This window comes from Salmo trutta, chromosome 21 (genome assembly GCF_901001165.1).
Source record: "Salmo trutta chromosome 21, fSalTru1.1, whole genome shotgun sequence".
In the NCBI taxonomy this organism is placed as follows: Eukaryota; Metazoa; Chordata; class Actinopteri; order Salmoniformes; family Salmonidae; genus Salmo; species Salmo trutta.
The window spans coordinates 8695008-8719639 of record NC_042977.1 but is presented as its reverse complement, the minus strand read 5'-3'; the positions used below and the strand labels follow the sequence as shown (position 1 = coordinate 8719639).

At 41.7% G+C, this 24632-nt stretch overlaps 1 protein-coding gene across 2 annotated transcripts; it reads left to right on the top strand.

Annotated features, from left to right (window-relative positions):
• Positions 1-8: 8 nt before the first annotated feature.
• LOC115156611 (arf-GAP domain and FG repeat-containing protein 1) lies at positions 9-10373 on the top strand. 2 transcript variants are annotated; one of them, XM_029704109.1, is made up of 12 exons: positions 9-304; positions 2220-2313; positions 2676-2791; positions 3094-3235; positions 5745-5901; positions 6249-6356; positions 6520-6664; positions 6797-6882; positions 6976-7062; positions 7338-7499; positions 8900-8997; positions 9315-10373. In XM_029704109.1, exons 1-12 carry the CDS (start codon positions 138-140, stop codon positions 9372-9374), a joined length of 1422 nt encoding a protein of 473 aa, XP_029559969.1. In that variant the 5' UTR covers positions 9-137; the 3' UTR covers positions 9375-10373. The 2 variants fall into 2 exon arrangements, with proteins under 2 accessions (XP_029559969.1, XP_029559970.1); XM_029704110.1 differs by having other exon boundaries at positions 10-304; positions 6976-7044.
• The last annotated feature ends 14259 nt before the right edge of the window (positions 10374-24632 follow it).

The following is a 24632-nucleotide window of genomic DNA, read 5'->3' as shown; positions in this document are numbered from 1 at the left end:
CCAACGAAGAAGGACCGTGTCTTGTCCCACTAGACCTCTCAGCAAGGTGTCTGAACCACCACCGCTGTCGAGGCAAGCCTCCCCAAAAGACATCCTCGATAAACTTCTCCCACCGTTAGTAGCCCCGTTTCTCAACCATGGCGACGAGTGCGAAGCGAAAGCAAGAGGAGACGCATCTCAAGATGCTTCGGGAAATGACTAGCCAACCCCCGAATAGGAAGTGCTTTGATTGCGACCAGCGCGGCCCGACTTATGCCAACATGACAGTGGGTTCCTTCGTCTGTACCACCTGTTCTGGCATCTTGTAAGTACTGTGTTGATTCTATTGGTTGTGTTTTTATGTGGGATTGTTTTTAAAGCAAAATGTCGTTATTTATGATGTGGTTTAGCTAACGTTGGCAAGCTCCCTAACACAGCAGGTAATGCTACCCGACGTTAGCTCGAGGCCATTGGTTGGGCTGGGTCGCAAGCCCATGCTTTGTTGTAAGGAGGGGTCTCAATTCCCAATATTTAGAAGGTCAATATGCAGTTCCATACCTAGCTTGACCAACTAACTAAAGGATTGTTTTGTGCCGAAAGTACTTGTCTGATAAAAGGCAAATATTTGACCAGTGTGTCAAAACGGCACGTCACCGCACCGGCGAACCTATTTCCCAATCAACTTGTCTATACCGTAGGCGTAGTTTGGGACATCCGTTGCTCACGCCTGTATGTGTATAGATCGAGCAGGGATGGGCAGTCCTCGGGGGCCTGATTGTTGACACTTTTTGCCCCAGCTCCTGCTAAAACACCTTACTCAAATAATCAACTAATCAAGGTCTTCAGTTTAGAATGCAATTCCGTTTCATCTGTTGTGTTAGTTATAGGGCTGGGGGAAAAGTGACACAAATCAGGCCCCCAAGGACTGGAGCTTTCCATCCCTGAGATAGAGGAAGTGTATAAGTGTCAGACACTGTCTTGTAGAATACATGAAATGGGGCAGTAGGTCAAGTAATGCAAATGATATGGTTCAGAGACCACAATAGGAAAGGACTTCTGACAAAACCACAACTGATGCCACAAGTGATCATCTCATGTCATATGTGAAGGCTATGAGTCATATAATGACTTTCACTGGTGGTTTTCACTTTTGGGATGTGCCATCTGATTTCAATCACTTTTTGACCCCTTTTGGACACAAATGCCAAAACATATAGGAGATGGAGTTTCCCAAACTGAACCCTTTATATATATATATATATATATATATATATATATATATATTATTATTTTTTTTTTTTATTTTATTTATTTATTTAACATCGATTATCTAAATGCATAAACTCCTTTTTTTCCCCACATGTAGGTAGCTTGGACCTTATTTTACATCATCTGAGATGTTTGTTAGGCCTGATCGGTTGAAACAGCATGCTATTGGGTGTCATGGTTTGCCAGATAAATGTACTAAAATGCGAATAAAATAGACATTTCATCTTTGAAATGGTAGCACAAAGATGGTTGGAGGTCCACACCTCAGAGAATGTTGACTTGAATGGGAATATCAGTTTTAAATAATACTGTCAATCTTCCATAGGAAACCTATTAAAATCATAGAAATATAGATTAAAGAATTTAAGTTGACATTCGACGGTGAGGGGACCGGTGGGCATCTTTGTGGTAGTAATTGGAAGTAAACATTAGAATTTCAATTATGTATCAGCTAATTTGCAGTGGTCTGAAGGGATAAATCCATTCTATTCATTTATATTTCTATGATTGAAATTACACCCACCCTGTATTCAACAGTATGCTGTGTCTCAACCGATAGCGGGCACAATACAAACACCTCAGATTATGTAAAATAGGGTTTAGCATATGCGAAAATGAGTTGACATGTTTTTTGATAATTGCTGCTTAAAGGATAAATAATCCCTTTTTTATATTTTCCAGTGATAAAGACATTGTTGCAAAATGGGGCAACTTTGAGCACTATCTCCTAAATGTTTTGGCATTCAGGTTCAAAAAGTCACTTTCTGACCACTACCATGGGCAAATATGTATGACAAGTTTTGTTCAAATCAAAAGGGGTGCAGTCAAAAAGTGATTGAAATCAAATGGAACGACCCTTTTGACAGTGAATATCAGTAAATGCACAGTTTAGCTGTGAGTGTGCAGTCATGTTGTGCCTAGTCATTGTAAACTGAATGACACCGAATACATACCCCTCCACTCCCAACTAGACGAGGGCTGAACCCCCCCCACAGAGTGAAGTCCATCTCTATGACCACCTTCACGCAACAGGAAATTGAATTCCTACAGAAACACACCAACGAGGTAATGACATGAGGTCAAGTAATGTACTAAGAAATGTGTTCTTCAATCCTAGTGATCTGCAGGGAGTGCAGGCTTTTATTCTGGTTTAGCACTAACAAATCCAATTCATTCAAAGGTATTGATGATTAGTTGAGTCAGATTTGTTTGTATTGGGCTGGAACAAAATCCTGCTTACCCTGTGGGTCCCCAGGACCAGCATTGGAAAAACACTGGATTAGTATTTTCTATGCATGTCTGTCTCCTCATGTATGCTTTCTTTATTTGAAGTTTTTTTGTTTCTCTCTAGGGAGTTTATTGGCATTCCTTTTTCTCTCTCGCGCTCTCTCGCCACACCCTCTCCCCAAACACTTTCTCTACTCTAGGTTTGTAAACACATCTGGTTGGGGCTGTACAATGACAGGACATTGGTTGTTCCAGACTTCCACGAACCCCAGAAAGTAAAAGAATTCCTCCAGGAAAAGTACGAGAAAAAAAGATGGTGAGATGCTTCTTTTTGGTTCATTCATCTGTTCACTGAACTTCACTCACGTGCTTTGTATTCCATTGTGTGAACTGAACATCTTCAAAAGCAGAGGAGTTTGATTTGCAGATCCCACAGTTTCTATTGTGATGTATTCATGTAAAATCACACTCAGAACTCTCAATGTAAAATCTTATGAATTCTCCTTAAAAAAAAAACTAGCAAAAACCCATTTTTACATGTGAAAATTATTTCACCTTGGGAACTCCCCATCGATTCCACCCCTGAATGTATTTTTATTTGTGGTTGTGTGCACACAGGTACGTCTCTCCAGACCAGGCTAGGACGGTAGCCACAGCCCAGGCCTCCAAGTCGGGCACCTCAGCCAGCAGCACAGGCAGCACCCCGGAGGTCCAGCCCCTGAAAACCCTGCAGCTTAACAAGACCCCCCCAACGCGTCAGGTATTTCCCCATCTTCTTTCCTAACATATGATGTAATACATTTCAGGCTAATGTGCTTTTGAGTCATTTCCTGACATATGGGGAAATCCATTTTAGGCTGATGCAAAAAAAATGTATACCTTTGTCTAGGGTAAATTCAATTACTTTTTAAACTCAATCACTTTTTCACTTCCATAGGTATATGTAGAAGTGCACAGAAAGTGGCTTTTTGGACCTGAATGCCAAAATATTCAAGAGATAACGGTGCTCAAAGTTGACCCATTTTGCATAACCAACCATACATTCATGTCCTCACCACTGGAAAAGATAAATGGTTGAGAATGATAACATTTAAAAGTTTACAAACGCCGTTGTCAAACAATTTTGTTGTCTTCCAAAAAAACGAAAATGTTCTTTTTTTTTACGTCAAATTTTCAACAAAATAAATTGGTTTCACATATATTATAGCTTAGACTCTATTTTACATCATCTAGGTTTTTGTATTGTGCCCGCCATCGGTTGAGATACAACATGCTCTTGAATACAGGGTGGGTGTCATGTTTTGGCTGATTAATGTACGAAAATAGGAGTCATTTGGAAATGTCAACTTTCAAATGGTAAATAAATAAAACAAAATCAATCGTCTGTGGTCGTTGGCATTAGCGGTTCTAGTGTTGACATTCGACGGTGGTCGGACCGGTGGTCATCTTTTGTTGTAGTAATTCAAATTGTACTTGTACCAGCTAATTTGCAGTGGTCTGAAGGGATGGGTCCATTCTATTATTTCTGTGATTGAAATGACACCCATCCTGTATTCAAGAGCATGTTTCAACTGATGGTGGGCACAACACAACGTTAGATGATGTGAAATAGGGTCGACGCTACAGTACAACATTATGCGTTTTTAGATACTTTATTAAAGGTCTAAAAACGTTATTTATTTATTTTCAAACCCTCTTATCATTATAAACTCAGGAAAAAAAAGAAACGTCCCTTTTTCAGGACCCTGTCTTTCAAAGATCATTCGTTAAAAATCCAAATATCTTCACAGATCTTCATTGTAAAGGGTTTACAGACTGTTTCCCATGATTGTTCAATGAACCATAAACAATTAATGAACATGCACCTGTGGAACGGTTGTTAAGACACTAACAGCTTACAGACGGTAGGCAATTAAGGTCACAGTTATGAAAACTTAGGACACTAAATAGGCCTTTCTACTGACTCTCTGAAAAACACCAAAAGAAAGATGCACTGGGCCCCTGCTCATCTGCGTAAATGTGCCTTAGGCATGCTGCAAGGAGTCATGAGGACTGCAGATGTGGCCAGGGCAATAAATTGCAATGTCCGTACTGTGAAAAGTCTAAGACAGTGCTTCAGGGAGACAGGACGGACAGCTGATCATCCTTGCAGTGGCAGATCACGTGTAACAACACCTGCACAGGATCGGTACATCTGAACATCACACCTGCGGGACAGGTACAGGATGGCAACAACAACAGCCCGAGTTACACCAGGAACGCACAATCCCTCCATCAGTGCTCAGACTGTCCGCAAAAGGCTGAGAGAGGCTGGACTGAGGGCTTGTAGGCCTATTGTAATGCAGGTCCTCACCAGACATCACCGGCAACAACGTCACCTATGGGCACAAACCCACTGTCGCTGGACCAGACAGGACTGGCAAAAGTGCTCTTCGCTGATGAGTCGCGGTTTTGTCTCACCAGGGGTGATGGTCGGATTTGCGTTTATCGTCGAAGGAATGAGCGTTACACCGAGGCCTGAACTCTGGAGCGGGATCAATTTGGAGGTGGAGGGTCCGTCATGGTCTGGGGCGGTGTGTCACAGCATCATCGGACTGAGCTTGTCATTGCAATCTCAACGCTGTGTGTTACAGGGAAGACATCCTCTTCCCTCATGTGGTACCCTTCCTGCAGGCTCATCCTGACATGACCCTCCAGCATGACAATGCCACCAGCCATACTGCTCGTTCTGTGCGTGATTTCCTGCAAGACAGGAATGTCAGTGTTCTGCCATGGCCAGCGAAGAGCCCCGATCTCAATCCCATTGAGCAGGTCTGGGACCTGTTGGATCGAAGGGTGAGGGCTAGGGCCATTCCCCCCCAGAAATGTCTGGGAACTTGCAGGTGACTTGGTGGAAGAGTGGGGTAACATCTCACAGCAAGAACTGGCAAATCTGGTGCAGTGCAGTACTTAATGCAGCTGATACTCACTGTTACTTTTGATTTTGACCCCCCCCCCCTTTGTTCAGGGACACATTATTAAATTTCTGTTAGTCACATGTCTGTGGAACTTGTTCAGTTTATGTCTCAGTTGTTGAATCTTATGTTCATACAAATATTTACACATGTTAAGTTTACTGAAAGTAAACACACTTTTGACAGTGAGAGGACGTTTCTTTTTTTGCTGAGTTTGTAAGTCAATGGGTGCAACCCCATGTCCCCAGTTATTTTTCTTTAAAGCATGCTGTCATTCCTCATGCCCTTCCATCTCTCTCTCCCTCCCTCTGCCAGTCGCCGGTGGTGGTTCGCTCCCAGGCCTATCCTATAGTTCAGGAGAAGAAGTTTGACCTCCTATCTGACCTGGGTGGAGACATCTTTGCCGCTCCGCCCTCTCAGGCTGCCAGCAACTCCAACTTTGCCAACTTTGCACATTTCCCGAGCCAGTCAGGTAATGAGTGGGAATGGCCTTCACTCAAACTAACTTCAGTTTTAAGTCAAATTTCCACTTACTCGTGCTGTAATGTGACTTAAGTGAACATTTTTCTTAAATGGCAGTTCAAGAGTTTCCCAATATTGAGTTGATTCGAAATCTTCGTCTTCAATGAGACAAAATCATATTTCGAGTGCTTGGAAATTAGCAGTTATGAAGAGTAGTGTAAGAAGACAACACGTCATTATAATGTGTTTGTGTTAACACATTGTCATCTGCCCCTCCTCCCATGTTACCATCATGCCATTATGATTTCCTCATTCCTCACGTTGTCAGTGTTTTGTTTCCTCCTCTGTGGTTTGCAGCGACTCAGGTTAACTCAAACGCCAACTTTGCCAACTTTGAGGCGTTTGGCAACTCTGGAGTACCTTCACATTTCAGCACCTCACCCCCCTCACAGTCCTTTGCATCAGGTACCCCTGGGTCCCATTCTCATACATACCCTCTTATTTACATGATATATGTTCCAAGCCCAACAGGGGCACAAAATGTTATCTTATTTTTGTGTGTCAGTGTCCATGTCCATTGCCATATGTGTATATTGACCCCTGTGTATGTCTCTCTCGCTCTCTGTAGGGCGAGGTGTCCCAGTGCCGTCGGTGGCCGGTGCTGTACCGGCTCCGTCCCAGCTGGGCATTTCAGCAGAGGACCGCTACGCTGCTCTTGCTGAGCTGGACAATGAGCTGAGCTCTTCGGCCCCCACAGGGAGCAGTGTCCAGGGGTGAGAGACAGAAGGCACTAAAAATTGGTTTTAGATATGCAGACTGCCTCTGGATCTTGCTAAAAAAGTGTTTTTTTTTATGATTCAATGAGATAACAAATTGATTCATGTTATGTATTTATGTGAATCTAGGAATATGTTTGGAGCTGTGTTGGGAACCTCGCCTGCCCAGACTCAGCCAGTATTACCCAGCATGCATGTGCAGCAAGGCTTTGGAGGTGAGTGGATAGTGTTACACATTCCTGAACATTGATTTCTGAAATGGGTGACCCTCAAATGTAATGAAAACATGATGTAATGTCCTGTTTCAGCCATCCCGTCCAATAACCCATTTGTTGCCGCCGCCCCGGATATGGCCACCAACCCCTTCCAGACTAATGGTATAGCACCGGCCGCAGGTGTGTGTGTGTGTGTGTGAGAGAGAGAGCACGTGAAAGTACATAAATACATGCATAACGTGTGTGTGTGTGGTTGAAGTCAGAAGTATGAACACAAGCATGCTTAAAGGACATGTTTGGGCCTCTGCCAGTGAATGTGTATCAATTTGTCTGAAATAGCATTGTTTGAAATAGCATTGTTTGATATCAGTAAATACTGTACATTGAAAGGTACGGTTGTGTACCACAGTGTTCGTGGAACTCACTCCGCCCTCCCTTCTCTCTGTGTTTCGTAGCCTCGTTTGGCACAGGCTCTATGAGTATGCCTGCTGGCTTTGGGAACCCGTCCTCTTACTGCCTCCCGACCAGTTTCAGTGGGACCTTCCAGCAGCCCTTCCCTGGCCAGGCACCCTGCCCTTACACCCAGCCGGGGGCCTACCACCCCCAGCAACCCAATGGTAAGTAGCGTGCCCTCTTCTCCTTAGTAGTCTCACCCATACCACAATATAGTTTGGACTTCAAAGCTGTGATTTCCCCCCCCCCCCCAAATATTGACTCACCAAATGTTAAAAATTTTCTGGTGACCCTCCAATATAAACAAAGGTCGTATTTCTGGCAGGTATTCCTGTAACAACGGTAAATGTAATAACTTTTCTGTTTGAAATAACTTTTCAATTATTTTTTTTTTTTTTATGTAATAAAACCAGTAAATGTTATAACTTGCTGGTAATCGTAATAAAATGTTGAATGATAAACACAACTTTTGCTGCTAAATCTAAACAAGTAATCTACAATAGTTCCCTGCAAATAATTAGTCGTTAAAGACGTCCCCAGGACGTCACGAAATGGTCACCAGGACGTTGTCGTCTAGTTCCCGGTTGGTCCCGGGGACGACCCTGGGGATGTTTTTTAGGACGTTCTTTGGACTTTGTGTCATAGTCCCCTGGAGTTTTTTTTTGTCTAGTTCCCCGTTTGTCCGGGGAACGTCACCTGATTCTCAAATAAACGTATAATCTATTTTGTTCAGTGAAGTTGAATTGAGCTGGATGGTTGCTGGTGTTACTGACTGGGTTAGTTCTGTGCACCACATGACTTTGATAGCCTCAGCTAAACTGAAACCAAGGTGTTGGCTTGTGTTACCTTGTAATGCCAGTCTTCAGGTTTCAGGCAAGGTTACTCAACATGTTCATTTGACACCAATTGCCCTGGTGCCATCCAGATCGGCCCAAACAGTTTTGAAATTGTTCAAATACTTTGTGTTTGCTTGAGCCTTCCTGGAGTGCCGGATTGATGGTGTTAGCACTGTTCCATGTCCTTAAAAATTAGGGAAATAACACAGACATTATTACATGATCGGTGGAAGTTATTGTTAATTTAATAAAGTTGCAACTGACCTGATGACCTGACATAATAACCACCGGATAACATAATAAGCTTGATTAATAATGATCAAATAAAGTGGTGTGTGTGTGTGTGACTATGCATGTGTGTACATTTCAATGTGTGCTTGTGAGTGTCTATGTATTCCTGTATGATGTGCATGAGTTTGTGTTGTGATTGGCACTAGGTGGTGGTATGTGCATCAAATTGAGGGTAGTAGTACATAACATTGATTTTGGTATGTTATTACATGTTTGGTTGAAGTTATTACATTATGAATAAAGTTGTTACTCACCGGTTAATGTAATAACTTCACAATTCAGCAGAAAAAGTCAACTTTACCATTCAACATTTTATTACGTTTACCGGCAAGTTATTACATTTACCAGGTTTATAAGAATAAATGGAAAAGTTATTACTAAAGTTAAATGGTAAATAGACCATTCAGCCTATTTTTTTTTTCTCTCTGCATGGACAGGCCCTGGTGGATACCCAGTCTACGGGCAGACCAAGCCCTCCATGACCCCCTTTGGGCAGCCCATGGCTGGGCCGGGGATGACCAATAACCCATTCATGGTGAGCATCTAGTAGCTTGTGTGTGTGTGTGTGTGTTTCCGGATCATGTTGAGGGACCGAAGGATGCATTGTGGTCTTTTAATAGTAATACTTGTAATACCAGTGTGAAACACTTTGTGACATAACACATACAAGTCTGAACACATGCAATTTACTTACACATGCAACCTCTGCACGGGTCCAATGTAAAAATACACCTATGTGGGGCGGTCACCCATGCAGCCTCGCTCTCTCTGCTAACTTCATGGATGAGTTTGGAAGCCATGCTGATAGTTGTGTTATTTTCCGATATTGATGAACCATTTGTTTTGAACCAGGCGGGAGCCCCGGCTGGATCCTACCCCGCTGGAGGCTCTTCCACCAACCCCTTCCTGTAGCGCGCCTGTCTCCTCGTCAACACCACCAGAGGGCAGCATGCAGCACCTATTCAATGCACCGGCTCCGTCACACCCTGTGACGTGACCGTACAGTTCTGAAACTCTGAATTCAAGTTTTTAATTAAAAGCTTAGTTTATGACACTATAAAGGACTATGGGATTTGGGACTGCCATGGAATGATTGCCCTTGGACTAAATATGTTCTCTATACATTTATTATTTTGTTCATTTGACAGCTCTTTATTATGCATATCAGCATTTGTAATCACATTAAAATACAAGGTATAATAAGGACTTGACATGGTTGGGCAACATTATGGATGTGCCACTATGTTTATACCAGTGTGTTTATAGGATAACTATCTTGGTTGTATACAAGTCTAGGAGGAGACTGAGGTGACGTGAAGAGTTTTTGCCTCGAACGATGTGAATTATCAGGCTGGCAGAGGAGATATGCACCTAAATCTATTTGAGGGGGTACTGACGGTCAAATTCAGTATAATTTAATTCTGTGTAAAAGAAACAATGTAATGTGTAACGGTTTCAATGGGCATGACGCCTCTGCCTGTAGTTATGGCATCCGGTAAAGGGACTTGTATTTGGTGCATAATTAATACCACTATTACTGAACGTGGCCCTGTTCTTATTAGGCTCAAAACACCATAGTGCTATCCCAAGGCGTTGCAACAGCATTTTGCCTAGCGGTTTACAAAACCGTTGAATAACCTTGAATACCTACAAAGGTCTTTTACCCTTACTCCTTTTTTTAAATGTGTTACTAGGATAAGTCCAAGTGTAACAACAGCCCAAACACACTAACGTTAGATAGGTAAGAGTCCGTTTGGAAAGGAACAAATGCCTGCTCAAAAAAAAAGGGTTACTTGTGGTACCCAATCACTTTTAATGAATTTAATCATGTTACTTGCCATTACAGGAATATGTAAGTCAATGTGTACATATATAAATATATGTATAAATATTAAAGATTTTTAACTACAATTTGCTCTTGATTCAAATGTTTTCATTTAGAATTCCCTATCCCTATTACGTAAAATCATAGGGGAAGCCAAAAAAAAGCCATATTACAACCTATGTGTTGTGATAATTGCGTTGTTTGCTTTATAACCTGTTAGTTCATATGTCTTGAAACAGTGATAGGCCTATATGCAGGGCATTCGGAAAGTATTCAGACCCCTTGACTTTTTCCACATTTTATTACCTTAGCCTTATTCTAAAATGGATTACATTTTTCCCTCAATCTACGCGCAATACACCATAATGACAAAGCAAAAACAGGTTTTTAGACATTTGTGAAAATGTATAAGTATTCAGACCCCTATGTTGAAGCACGTTTTGGCAGTGATTACAGCCTTCTTGTGTATGAAGCTACAAGCTTGGCACACCTGTATTTGGGGAGTTCCTTCCATTCTCTGCAGATCCTCTCAAGCTCTCTCAGGTTGGATGGATAGTGTAGCTGCGCAGCTACTTTCAGGTCTCTAGAGATATTCGATCGGGTTCAAGTCCGGGCTCTGGCTGGGCCACTCAAGGACGTTCAGAGATTGTCCCGAAGCCACTCCTGCATTGTCTTGGCTGTGTGCTTGTGGTCATTCTGTTGGAAGGTGAACCTTCGCCCCAATCTGAGGTCTGCTCTGGAGCTCAAGGATCTCTCTGTACTTTTCTCCGTTCATCTTTCCCTCAATCCTGACTAGTCTCCCAATCCCTGCCACTGAAAAACATCCCCACAGCATGATGCTGCCACCACCATGCTACCAGGTTTCCTCCAGACGTGACACTTGGCATTCAAGCCAAAGAGTTTAATCTTTGTTTCATCAGACCAGAGAATCTTGTTTCTCATGGTCTGAGAGTCCTTTAGGTGCCTTTTGGCAAACTCCAAGCGGGCTGCCATGTGCCTTTTACTGAGGAGTGGCTTCCATCTGGCCACTCTACCATAAAGGCCTAATTTGGTTGTCCTTCTGGAAGGTTCTCCCATCTCCACAGAGGAACTCTGGAGCTCTAATTTTTGGTCACCTCCCCTGATTGCTAAGTTTAGGAAGACAGCTCTAGGAAGATGTCTTGGTGGTTCCAAACTTCTACCATTTAAGAATGATGGAGGCCACTGTGTTCTTGGGGACCTTCAATGCTGCAGAAAAGTTTTGGTAGCCTTCTCCAGATCTGTGCCTTGACACAATCCTGTCTCGGAGCTCTCCGGACAATTCCTTCGACCTCATGGCTTGGTTTTTGCTCTGACATGCACTTTGGGACTTTATAAAGACAGGTGTGTGCCTTTCCAAATCCTGTCCAATCGATTGAATTTACCACAGGTGAACTCCAAGTTGTAGAAACATATCAAGGATGATCAATGGAAACAGGATGTTCCTGTGTTCAATTTCAAATCTCATAGCAAAGGGTCCTAATACATATGTAAATATGGTATTTCTGGTTTTTTATAAATATATATATTTCTAAAAACCTGTTCACGTTGTCATTATATTGTGTGTAAATTGATAAAGACTTTTTTATTTAGTCAGTTTTAGAATAAGGCTGTAACGTAACAATATGTGAAAAAGTCAAGGGGTCTGAATACTTTCTGAATGCTGTGTCTGTGTATACATACGGTATCTACTCATTCAAAGTTTTTTTTATTTTTTACATTTTTTTTTACAATTTTCTACATTGTAGAGTAATAGTGAAGACATCAAAACTATGAAATAACACATGGCATCACGTAGTAACCAAAAAAGTGTTAAACAAATCAAAATATATTTTAGATTCTTCAAAATAGTCACCCTTTGCCTTGACAGCTTTGCACACTCTTGGAACACTCCTTTACTCTCCAAATTCATCAAAGGAATGTGCTTTGTCTCAAAATACCTTTTTTCCCACTGAAACTCTAACACGTTCAAAACCGAATACTGGAACACTATAACGTAGAATGTGGGGAATGGTCAGAGGCAATCTATAGAACATTAATGTTATTTTGTGATGTCATTAAAAATGTTATAAAGGAAATACTGTAACTTGGAAATTATACCCATTACATAGATGAAGTTTCCATACCATGGCATGTGCATGTAATAAGAAAATTATGAAAGTGTTTTTGTTAAGAGAGGGATGTGATTTGAGAAGTTATGAAAGAATTGTTTTCCATAACTTTGCACAGTGAGTAATCCCCGTGCCCGAAGTGAGGTCAGGGAGCATGCCAGCGTGCCAGACCCACCCCTTTCGAGAAAAATGCAGTGGTGGAAAATGTACCCAATTTCCATACTTGAGTAAAAGTAAAGATTCCTTAATAGAAAATGACTCAATTGAAAGTCACCCATTAATACTACTTGAGTAAAAGTTTAAAAGTATTTGGTTTTAAATATACTTAAGTATCAAAAGTAAAAGTTTAAATAATTTTAAATGTCTGATATTAAGCAAACCAGACAGCATAATGTTCTTGTTTTTTAAATTTACGGAAAGCCAGGGGCAAACTTCATCAGTCAGACATATTTTACAAAGTGAGTCCGCCAGATCAGAGGCAGTAGGTATGACCAGGGATGTTCTCTTGATAAGTGTGTGAATTAGACACTTTTCCTGTCCTGCTAAGCATTCAAAATGTAACGAGTACCTTTGGGTGTCAGGGAAAATGTATGGAGTAAAAGGTACATAATTTTCTTTGGGAATGTAGTAAAGTAAAAGTTGTCAAAAATATAAATAGTAAAGTAGTTATGTAGTACTTTGAAGTATTTTTACTTAAGTACTTTACACAACTGGAAAAATGTATAAATGATGGGTTATGAATTAACTCTGCAGACCAAAAAAGCTGCATGTTTAAAATGGTTAGAACTTTGAATCTCAGACGATAAACTCACCTCCCGGACAATCAATGGTATGGCTGATTAGCTGTCCTAAGTAAAGTATCTTTGAAAGAGAATTTAATTAGGACCATCCTGTTACTCTGCTCAAACCATTGTATTACACTACTCTCATCACCCCACTGGGGAACCATCGATACGGCTGGCTCAGAGATGGAAACTCGAGTCTGAGACTCGGACTCGAGTTGCACTTAAGTTGCAACGAAAAGGACTTACAACTTGACTTAGACTCGTGATCAATTGACTTGACTTGGACTCTAGATGAAAGACTCATGAACAATGCAAGTCAGTACTGAGAAGTTTTAGTTGTGCATCCTGTCAGATAACATGGAACAGGCGGCGTTGTAACACAGAGAAAGAAGTTTAATACAGAGGGCTGAAAAACGTTCTAGAACGTCTGCGTCATTTCTACGTCACTGTAGTACTACAGCTAAACAATTGTAATCAGCAACAATGTCATCAGGTGGTGAAGCTTTTGTTCTTAAATTTGGTTACAAGAACCTGCAGTATAATGCCAGTATACTGTCACTCATCTGCAAAGTATACTGAGCACAAGTCGTCACCTAGTCGGTCTAGTGAAAGCACTGCAGCAGTCACTCAAACGGCAATTCCAGGGGGTGTTTGTGAATGTCAGAATGGGCACTCGGATGAACAGGCAACAAAACTTCCATTTGGTGACAATGTACACTACCGTTCAAAAGTTTGGGGTCACTTAGAAATGTCCTTGCTTTCCATGAAAACATACATGAAATGAATTGCAAAATGAATTGGAAATAATATAGTCAAGACTTTGACAAGGTTATAAATAATAATTTTTAATTGAAATAATAATTGCAACCTTCAAACTTTGCTTTCGTCAAAGAATCCTCCATCTGCAGCAATTACAGCCCTACAGACCTTTGGCATTCTAGTTGTCAATTTGTTGAGGTAATCTGAAGAATACCAGCTGACTACTTCTTCCCTAAGTAGTTATTGCATATTTTGGAGCTGTGCTCTGGGTCCTTGTCCTGTTGTAGGAGGAAATTGTCTCCAATTAAGCGCCGTCCACAGGGTATGACATGGGGTTGTAAAATGGAGTGATAGCCTTCCTTCTTCAAAATACCTTTTACCCTGTACAAATCTCCCACTTTACCACCACCAAAGCACCCCCAGACCATCACATTGCCTCCAACATGCTTGACAGATTGGCGTCAAGCACTCCTTCAGCCTCTTTTCATTTTTTCTGCATCTCACAAATGTTCTTCTTTGTGATCCGAACACCTCAAACTTAGATTTGTCTGTCCGTAACACTTTTTTCCAATCTTCCTCTGTCCAGTGTCTGTGTTCTTTTGACCATCTTAATCTTTTATTTTTATTGGCCAGGCTGAGATATGGATTTTTCTTTGCAACTCTACCTAGAAGGCCAGCATCCCGGAGTCGCCTCTTCACTGTTGACGTTGTGACTGGTGTTTTGCGGGTACTATTTAATGAAGCTGCCAGGTGAGGACTTGTGAGGCGTCTGTTTCTCAAACTAGACACTCTAATGTACTTGTCCTCTTGTTCAGTTGTGCACCGGGGCCTCCCACTCCTCTTTCTATTCTGGTTAGAGCCAGTTTGCGCTGTTCTGTGAAGGGAGTAGTACACAGCGAGGTACGAGATCTTCAGTTTCTTGGAAATTTCTCTTATGGAATAGCTTTCATTTCTCAGAACAAGAATAGACTGACGAGTTTCAGAAGAAAGTTATTTGTTTTTGGCCATTTTGAGCCTGTAATCGAACCCACAAATGCTGATGCTCCAGATACTCAACTAGTCTAAAGAAGGACAATTTTATTGCTTCTTTAATTAGAACAACAGTTTTCAGCTGTGCTAACATAATTGCAAAAAGGGTTTTCTAATGATCAATTAGCCTTTTAAAATGATAAACTTGGATTAGCTAACACAATGTGCCATTGGAATACAGGAGTGATGGTTGCTGATAATGGGCCTCTGTATGCCTATGTAGATATTCCATAAAAGATGAGCCATTTCCAGCTACAATAGTCATTTACAACATTAACAATGTCTACACTGTATTTATGATCAATTTTATGTTCTTTTAATGGACCAAAAATATGCTTTTCTTTCAAAAACAAGAACATTTCTAAGTGACTCCAAACTTTTCAACAGTAGTGTACATAATGATTACTGGACACAGGAATGTTCTTGCAATGTTCCAATGAAACGTGTCTAGAACACTAATATTGAATATTCTGAAAATATGGTAACCACTTCTGTGTAAGTTCTGTGTGACATTAAAGGAATGTGTTTGTTCTTAACTGACTTGCCTAGTTAAATAAAGGTTAAAGAAAAGAAAAGAAAAGTGACTCTTCCCTATAACCAAAATAATAATTTTAATAAGTGCATAGCAGAGAAGATGTCGACTTCTGATTCAGGGGGGTTGGGTTAAATGTAGAACTGAATGCATTCAGTTGTACAACTGACTAGGTTTCCCATTTATCCTCACTTCTTGGCCTTAGATATGCAGTTTACATTGCAACGCAGGAATTTTGCTGGCACACAGGGATGCAGTGGACAAGAGTAGGGATGGAAAGATCTCCTTTATAGTAGAAGTATTGCATGAATATATCATTGTATTTGCAGGTCTGAGAAAAACTAGCCTTTTAACAATGTCATGTTTTATAAAAGGTAGGCTTATGGCATACCCTCTCATACCCCCTCAAATAACTTAACAGCCTGTCACTGACATGGAGGTAGGCTATTTCAAGAGCCTAATTTCATCTGTCATACAGGTAGGCCTACCTCTTCTTAAATAGGAAGAAATCGGCTCCAACACAAAGACCTCTTGTTAGTTAAGTGTAATTAAAATGAAGACAGTTGAAATGTTGATTTTCCTACTCAAATTTAGTAGGTGCATTTATCTTTGACTCTCCTCCTGAACTGCCACTGTAGACATACATAGCACAGTCATTGGTACAGCAGCAAGTGTTTGATCAACAAGAGCAGAGCAGGCTGTGGCTCAAGGTTGGAATGTCCATTGCAGTGTGTAATGCAGCCTAGTTGTAGTTACACCATCCCAGCAGCTATCTTAGAAATATAACTTTGCTCTGTGCTTCTCCAAGAATGCACTTCATAGCCTAGATGCTATGGATTATTTAATTGAGATCACACTAAATAGCCTATAGGTGCCCAGCGGAGAATCAGAGATGAGGGGCTGCACACATGGATATACAGTGCCTTCGGAAAGTATTCAGACTCCTTGACTTTTTCCACATTTTGTTACGTTACAGTGATATTACAAAACAGATTAAATAGTTTTTTCCCCCCCTTATCAATCTACACACAATACCCCATAAACAGGTTTTTATTTTTTTTTATAAAAAACAAACAAAAAACAACAACTGAAATAAAACATTTACATAAGTATTCAGACACTTTACTCAGTACTTTCTTGAAACACCTTTAGCAGTGATTACAGCCTCAGGTCTTCTTGGGTATGACGCTACAAGCTTGGCACACCTGTATTTGGGGAGTTTCTCCCCTTCTCTGCAGATCCTCTCAAGCTCTGTCAGGTTGGATTCGGAGCATCGCTGCACAGCAATTTTCAGGTCTCTCCAGAGATGGTTGATTGGGTTTAAGTCCGGGCTCTGGCTGGGCCACTCAAGGACATTCAGAGACTTGTCCTGAAGCCACTCCTGCGTTGTCTTGGTTGTGTGCTTAGGGTCATTGTCCTGTTGGAAGGTGAACCTTCACAACAGTCTGAGGTCCTGAGCGTTCTCAAGCAAGTTTTCATGAAGGATCTCTCTGTCCATTGCTCCCTTCATCTTTCCCTTGATCCTGACTAGTCTCCCAGACCCTGCCGCTGAAAAACATCCCCACAACATGATGCTGCTATCACCATGCTTCACTGTAAGGATGGTGCCAGGTTTCCTCCAAAGAGTTCAATCTTGGTTTAATCAGACCACAGAATCTTGTTTCTCATGGTCTGAGAGTATTTTAGGTGCCTTTTGGCAAATTCTAAGCGGGCTGTCATGTGCCTTTTACTGAGTGGCTTCCATCTGGCCACTCTACCATAAAGGCCTGATTGGTGGAGTGCTGCAGAGATGGTTGTCCTTCTGAAAGGTTTCCCCATCTCCACAGAGGAACTCTGGAGCTCTGTCAGAGTGACAATCGGATTCTTGGTCACCTCCCTGACCAAGGCCCTTCTCCCCCGATGCTTAGTTTGGCCGGGCGACCAGCTCTAGGAAGAGTCTTGGTTGTTCCAAACTAATTCAATTTAAGAATGATGGAGGCCAGTGTGTTCTTGGGGACCTTCAATGCTGCAGACATTTTTTGGTACCCTTCCCCAGATCTGTGCCTCGACACAATCTTGTCTTGGAGTTCTACGGACAATTCCTCCGACCTCATGGCTTGGTTTTTGCTCTGACATGCACTGTCAACTGTGGGACCTTATATAGACAGGTGTGTGCCTTTCCTAATCATGTCCAATCAATTTAATTTACCACAGGTGGACTCCAATCGAGTTGTAGAAACATCTTAAGGATGATCAAAGGAAACAGTATGTACCTGAAATCAATTTCAAATCTCATAGCAAATGGTCTGAGTACTTATGTAAGTAAATAAAGTATTCCAGTTTTTTATTTGTAATACATTTGCAAAACAATCTAAAAACCTGTTTTCGCTTTGTCACTATGGGGTATTGTGTGTAGATTGAGATTATTTGTTTTTTAAATCAATTTTAGAATAAGGCTGTAACGTAACAAAATGTGGAAAAGGGAAGGGGTCTGAATACTTTCCAAATTTACTGTATAGTCTAATAAGCAACTAATTCTAAAAACACTGAGAAATGTCGACTTTTCATCAATTACAAATTACATGACCCTCCCCTGGAATACATTTAAAAATATATATAAATCCTCCCCTTGACTGGAATGGAAATGTTCTCTAAAGGTGTGGGAATGTTTGTTTTTAGCTGGGTCACTGCCCACCTGCTCACTATTAGCTAGCTAGATAGTAGTGAAATAAGCCTATGCCCTCGAGTAAAGCGAATTACCATGCTAAAAATGACTGCATTCACTCTAACCCAATCAACCCCTGATTAAATGACTCTATTACAGTCGTCTTAGTCAGGCAGTGCCTGCATGGTCGGCTAGGTCAGGCAGTGTCAACATGGTTTAGATTCACAGGTGTGTCAGAAGGGCAGTTTCCAGGAGGGCAGAGGTCCTAGAGATGCAATGGTCTAGACATTGTGTCCATTTATAATGTTTGTACCATGTTTTGTGCTGCTACCATGTTGTGTTCCTACCATGCTGTGTTGTCATATGGTGCTGCCTTGCTGTGTTGTTGTCTTAGGTCTCTCTTTATGTATTGTTGTGTTGTCTCTCTTGTTGTGATGTGTGTTTTGTCCTATATTTATATTGTATTTCTTATTTATTTTTAATCCCAGGCCCCGTCCCTGCAGGAGGCCTTCTGCCTTTTGGTAGGCCGTCATTGTAAATAATAATTTGTTCTTAACTGACTTGCCTAGTAAAATAAAGGTTAAATAAATAAATAAAATTTCCTGTGTGTTGCGATTATTGAGTCTTCTTTTACCAAAAATACTTTTGAAATAGCTTAGTTGCTAAATCAGAGATTTGAGCTGTGTTCAAATACCCATACTAACATACTGTATTCTACATAATTAAGGAGTATATACTACATACAGTTGAAATCAGAAGTTTACATACACTTAGGTTGGAGTCATTAAAACTAGTTTTTCAACCATTTCTTGTTAACAAACTATAGTTTTGGCGAGTCGGTTAGGACATCTACTTTGTGCATGACACAACTAATTTTTCCAACAATTGTTTACAGACAGATTATTTCACATATAATTCACTGTATCACAATTCCAGTGGGTCAGAGGTTTACATACACTAAGTTGACTGTGCCTTTAAACAGCTTGCAGAATTCCAGAAAATTATGTCATGGCTTTAGAAACTTCTGATAGGCTAATTGACATAATTTGAGTCAATTGGAGGTGTACCTGTGGATGTATTTCAAGGCCTACCTTCAAACTCAGTGCCTCTTTGCTTGACATCATGGGAGCAATTTGGTACATCCTTGGGAGCAATTTCCAAACGCCTGAAGGTACCACGTTCATCTGTACAAACAATAGTACGCAAGTATAAACACCATGGGACCACGCAGCCGTCATACCGCTCAGGAAGGAGACGCGTTCTGTCTCCTAGAGATGAACGTACTTTGGTGCGAAAAGTGCAAATCAATCACGGAACAACAGCAAAGGACCTTGTGAAGATGCTGGAGGAAACAGGTACAAAAGTATCTATATCCACAGTAAAACGAGTCCTATATCGACCTGAAAGGCCGCTCAGCAAGGAAGAAGCCACTGCTGCAAAACGGCCATAAAGAAAACAAGACTATGGTTTGCAACTGCACATGGGGACGAAGATCGTACTTTTTGGAGATATGTCCTCTGGTCTGATGAAACAAAAATGGAACTGCTTGGCCATAATGACCATCGTTATGTTTGGAGGAAAACGGCGGATGCTTGCAAGCCGAAGAACACCATCCCAACCGTGAAGCACGGGGGTGGCAGCATCATGTTGTGGGGGTGCTTTGCTGCAGGAGGGACTGGGGCACTTCACAAAATAGATGGCATCATGAAGATGGAAAATGATGTGGCTATATTGAAGCAACATCTCAAGACATCATTCAGGAAGTTAAGGCTTGGTCGCAAATGGGTCTTCCAAATGAACAATGACCCCAAGCATACTTCCAAAGTTGTGGCAAAATGGCTTCAGGACAACAAAGTCAAGGTATTGGAGTGGCCATCACAAAGCCCTGACCTCAATCTTATAGAACATTTGTGGGCAGAACTGAATAAATGTGTGCGAGCAAGGAGGCCTACAAACCTGACTCAGTTACAGCAGCTCTGTCAGGAGGAATGGGCCAAAATTCACCCAACTTATTGTGGGAAGCTTGTGGAAGGCTACCCGAAACGTTTCACCCAAGTTAAACAATTTAAAGGCAATGCTACCAAATAATAATTGAGTATATGTAAACTTCTGACCCACTGGGAATGTGATGAAAGAAATAAAAGCTGAAATAAATCATTCTTTCTACTATTATTCTGACATTTCACATTCTTAAAATAAAGTGGTGATCCTAACTGACCTAAGACAGGGAATTTTTACTGTGATTAAATGTCAGGAATTGTGAAAAATTTAGTTTAAATGTATTTGGCTGAGGTCTATGTCCACTTCCGACTTCGACTGTACTATTAGTTCATTTTAGTATACTGTAAACAGAACAGTATCCTTTCAGTTGAGCGTACTAGCTCTTCGCAGGTCTACTGGAAGTTGATGCTGTTGCTATGTAAACTCTAGCCAAACTCAGAAAAAAAAGAAACGGCCCTTTTTCAGGACCCTGTCTTTCAAAGATCATTCATAAAAATCATAATAACTTCACAGATCTTCATTATAAAGGGTTTAAACACTGTTTCCCATGCTTACCGACGGTAGGCAATTAAGGTCACAGTTATGAAAAGGTAGGACACCAAGGAGGCCTTCTACTGACTGAAAAAAAAGATGCCCAGGGTGCCTGCTCATCTGCATGAACGTGCCTTAGGCATGCTGCAAGGAGGCATGAGGACTGCAGATGTGGCCAGGGCAATAAATTGCAATGTCCGTACTGTGAGACGCCTAAGACAGCGCTACAGGGAGACAGGACGGACAGCTGATCGCAGCTGATCGCAGTGGCAGACCACGTGTAACAACACCTGCACAGGATCGGTACATCCGAACATCACACCTGCGGGACAGGTACAGGAGTTACACCAGGAACGCAAAATCCCTCCATCAGTGCTCAGACTGTCCGCAATAGGCTGAGAGAGGCTAGACTGATGGCTTGTAGGCCTGTTGTAAGGCAGGTCCTCACCAGACATCACCGGCAACAACGTCTCCTATGGGCACAAACCCACCGTCGCTGGACCAGACAGGACCGGCAAAAAGTGCTCTTCACTGACGAGTCGCGGTTTTGTCTCACCAGGGGTGATGGTCGGATTCGCGTTTATCGTCGGAGGAATGAGCGTTACTGCATGGCCTGTACTCCAGAGGGGGATCGATTTGGAGGTGGAGGGTCCGTCATGGTCTGGGGGGGTGTGTCACAGCATCATCGGACTGAGCTTGTTGTCATTGCAAGCAATCTCAATGCTGTGCATTACAGGGAAGACATCCTCCTCCCTCATGTGGTACCCTGCCTGGAGGCTCATCCTGACATGACCCTCCAGCATGACAATGCCACCAGCCATATTGCTTGTTCTGTGCGTGACTGTCAGTGTTCTGCCATGGCCAGCGAAGAGCCCCGATCTCAATCCCATTGAGCACGTCTGGGACCTGTTGGATCGGAGGGTGAGGGCTAGGGCCATTCCCCCCAGAAATGTCCAGGAACTTGCAGGTGCCTAGGTGGAAGAATGCTATATCATCTCACAGCAAGAACTGGCAAATCTGGTGCAGCCCATGAGGAGGAGACGCACTGCAGTACTTAATGCAGCTGGTGGCCACACCAGATACTGACTGTTACATTTGATTTTGACCCCCTCCCCTTGTTCAGTGACACATTATTCCATTTCTGTTAGTGACATGTCTGTGGAACTTGTTCAGTTTATGTCTCAATTGTTGAATCTTGTTATGTTAATAGAAATATTTACACATTTTAAGTTTCCTGAAAATTAACACAGTTGACAGTGAGAGGACGTTTCTTTTTTTGCTGAGTTTATTAGCTAGATATTATGCCAGTCATTCGCTAAATATTAGGGCTATAGTTTCAATATTTACCTGTCAAAGTGCTGAAAATAAACGCAGTTGACAGTGAGAGGACGTTTCTTTTTTGCTGAGTTTAGCTCGTTAGGTTAACACTTTACTAGTTAGACATTTTACGATTCAGGGTGTGTTCTTAAATTCAATCTGGAGTGCCAGAGTGCGTTCGTAAATTCAGAGCGTTGTCAGATTGTCCGTTTGTAAATTCAGAGCATTTCGCTCTTGTAGCGCACACTGGATGCTCGAGCCGAGGAGTGTGGTTGATTTGAGAGTGCTGACCTTACAACGGCAGTCAAGAACCCAAGCTAACGTTGGCTAGCTTGCTAGCTACTTCCAGACACAAATGAGAGTGACCATTTTACTCGCCCTATCAGAGTTGGTTAGGCAGTTTTCATGTAATCCAAAGTGTTGGTGACTACCTGTGTTGCTGGCAACAATTTAATGCCGCTTTTTTTGCCGACGTTAACTGACACCGGCCATATTCAACCGGTGTTGAGCGCTCATAAATTCATTATTCTGCGCTCTTGTACGCTCAGACGAGAGTGCTCTGAAATCGGAGTAGATAGCCAGAGCGAATTTACGAAAGCACCCGAATGTCCATTGAAAATGCACGACTATACCATTTAGCTAAGCTAAGATTTACGGGAATTGTCAAGTCAATAAACGTTGGGTAGTTAGATAGTTTATAGTCAATATACTGGCAAGTTTGATGTGTAAGTAGACAATTAACGTTAGATAGCTAGCTAACATACCGGTACATACTGCTGTAATGATATGCTTTGTGTTTCGTAAGGACAACGTAGCTAACAAATTGTCAGCCAACATAACATGTAAGGTTACTTATTTGAAAAGTAATTACTTTATTACATTGCTCAACATTTTGTTAGTTAAAGCAATTAATTTGTATCTGCTATTTTCTTCAAATCTGAAAATGATGTGAAGCCACGCCCATTTTCTGTAGAATTGCATTATGGGCCCTAAAGAACGGAAATTGTGTTCTCTGCGTGTATACTTCATATTTTGGGCGGTTAGAGTGAGTAGTATGAGTATTCGAACACAGCTATGGTCTACAAAGCACCGGTAAAAGGCTCTGGCTCGGTTGGGCAAAGGGCTAAGTGACCCTGTTGACAGGTACTGTCTGAGTGATGGTTTCCCAGATCAGGTCAAATTAAATCACATTTTATTGGTCACATATGCATGATTAGCAAATGTTATTGCGAGTGTAGCGAAATGCTTGTGCTTCTAGTTCAGACAGTGCAGCAATATCTAACACTAACATGTAATCTAACAATTCCACAACAGCTACCTAATACACACAAATCTAAGTAAAGGAATATGAATATACAGTATACATAGAAATATATGAATAAGCAATGACAGAGCGGCATTGGCAAGATGCAATAGATGGTATAAAATACAGTATATACATATGAGATGAGTAATGCAAGATATGTGAGTGTGGTGTTTGGCCCACGGATCTTTCAGTTCAGCCAGGCACTGTGTCAGGCCCACTATGACTACCTGGAGCGTCTGTCAGTTTTTGCTTGTGTGGTTTAAACCCTTGATGATTATTTAACTGAATGATTGACCGCAAACCCTTGTCTCTGTCCCTAACCACTGTTCTTTGTGCGTCTGTCAGCTATGTGGTTTGGAGGTGTTCTGGGAGCAAGTGGTGCGGGGCCACTTTGGCTCTGTGTTGGCCAAGCTGCAGACACTGATCAGCCGCAGGAGGCAGAGGAGCCAGCAACAGCAACTCTGTACAGACCCAGAGAGCTACGATGTATACATCATGGTGGAGCGCAGGGAGGACGCAAAGAGCCCCGCTGCTGATATAGAGCCAGGTTCCGAGCAACGCTGGGGCGGAGCAGTTCTGTAAAGACGCTGTGTGGTGACTGGGTCAGAGTGTGTCACAAGGGGACTCAGGTTATGGAAGAGGGGACTGGAGCTCTGATTCAGGGACCTCATTGAAATTCGTTTTTTTGTTTGATATTTTCACTCTATATAGAATCCTTGAGGTTTCCATGCAAAAAGGACTAGAGGTTGGGATTGGTCTCGGATGGAGACTACAAGTCATTTTTGACAAATATGATGACTGCTGAATGTTTGATAAATGAATGTTTTATGTTATGCTAACAAACCAGGCTGCTGCTTTTGGATGGAAATTTAATGCTGCTACCCAGCAAAACCATGTTTGTTTGTGTTTCGTCTTTCAATCAGTGGCTGTGTTGGAAGAGGGTCAGTTGTCTTGCAGCAAAGGATGTTGTGGCAATGATTGGAGATGTTAAAATGCATTTTTAGCTGCTGTTGCACATGTGCGACAGTCTTATGCCCTATACATTATTGCACGAGCAGTACTACCATTTGGTGGAATGATTCAGGGAGTGCATGTTTCTGAAAATAAAAGGATAAAACCCTGTACCTCTCAGCTGTGTCCTCATAACAGAACTTTATTCCTAATTTATTTTGTAAATGTATATATGAAATGTACATGTATGTTTACAATATCACAATATTTTAAACATGCTCATGACCTAGGCCTATATTCCATTGAATATCCTTATCTAGGCTAAACAACTTGAGGACCAAGAGGTCCAATAATTTTAACA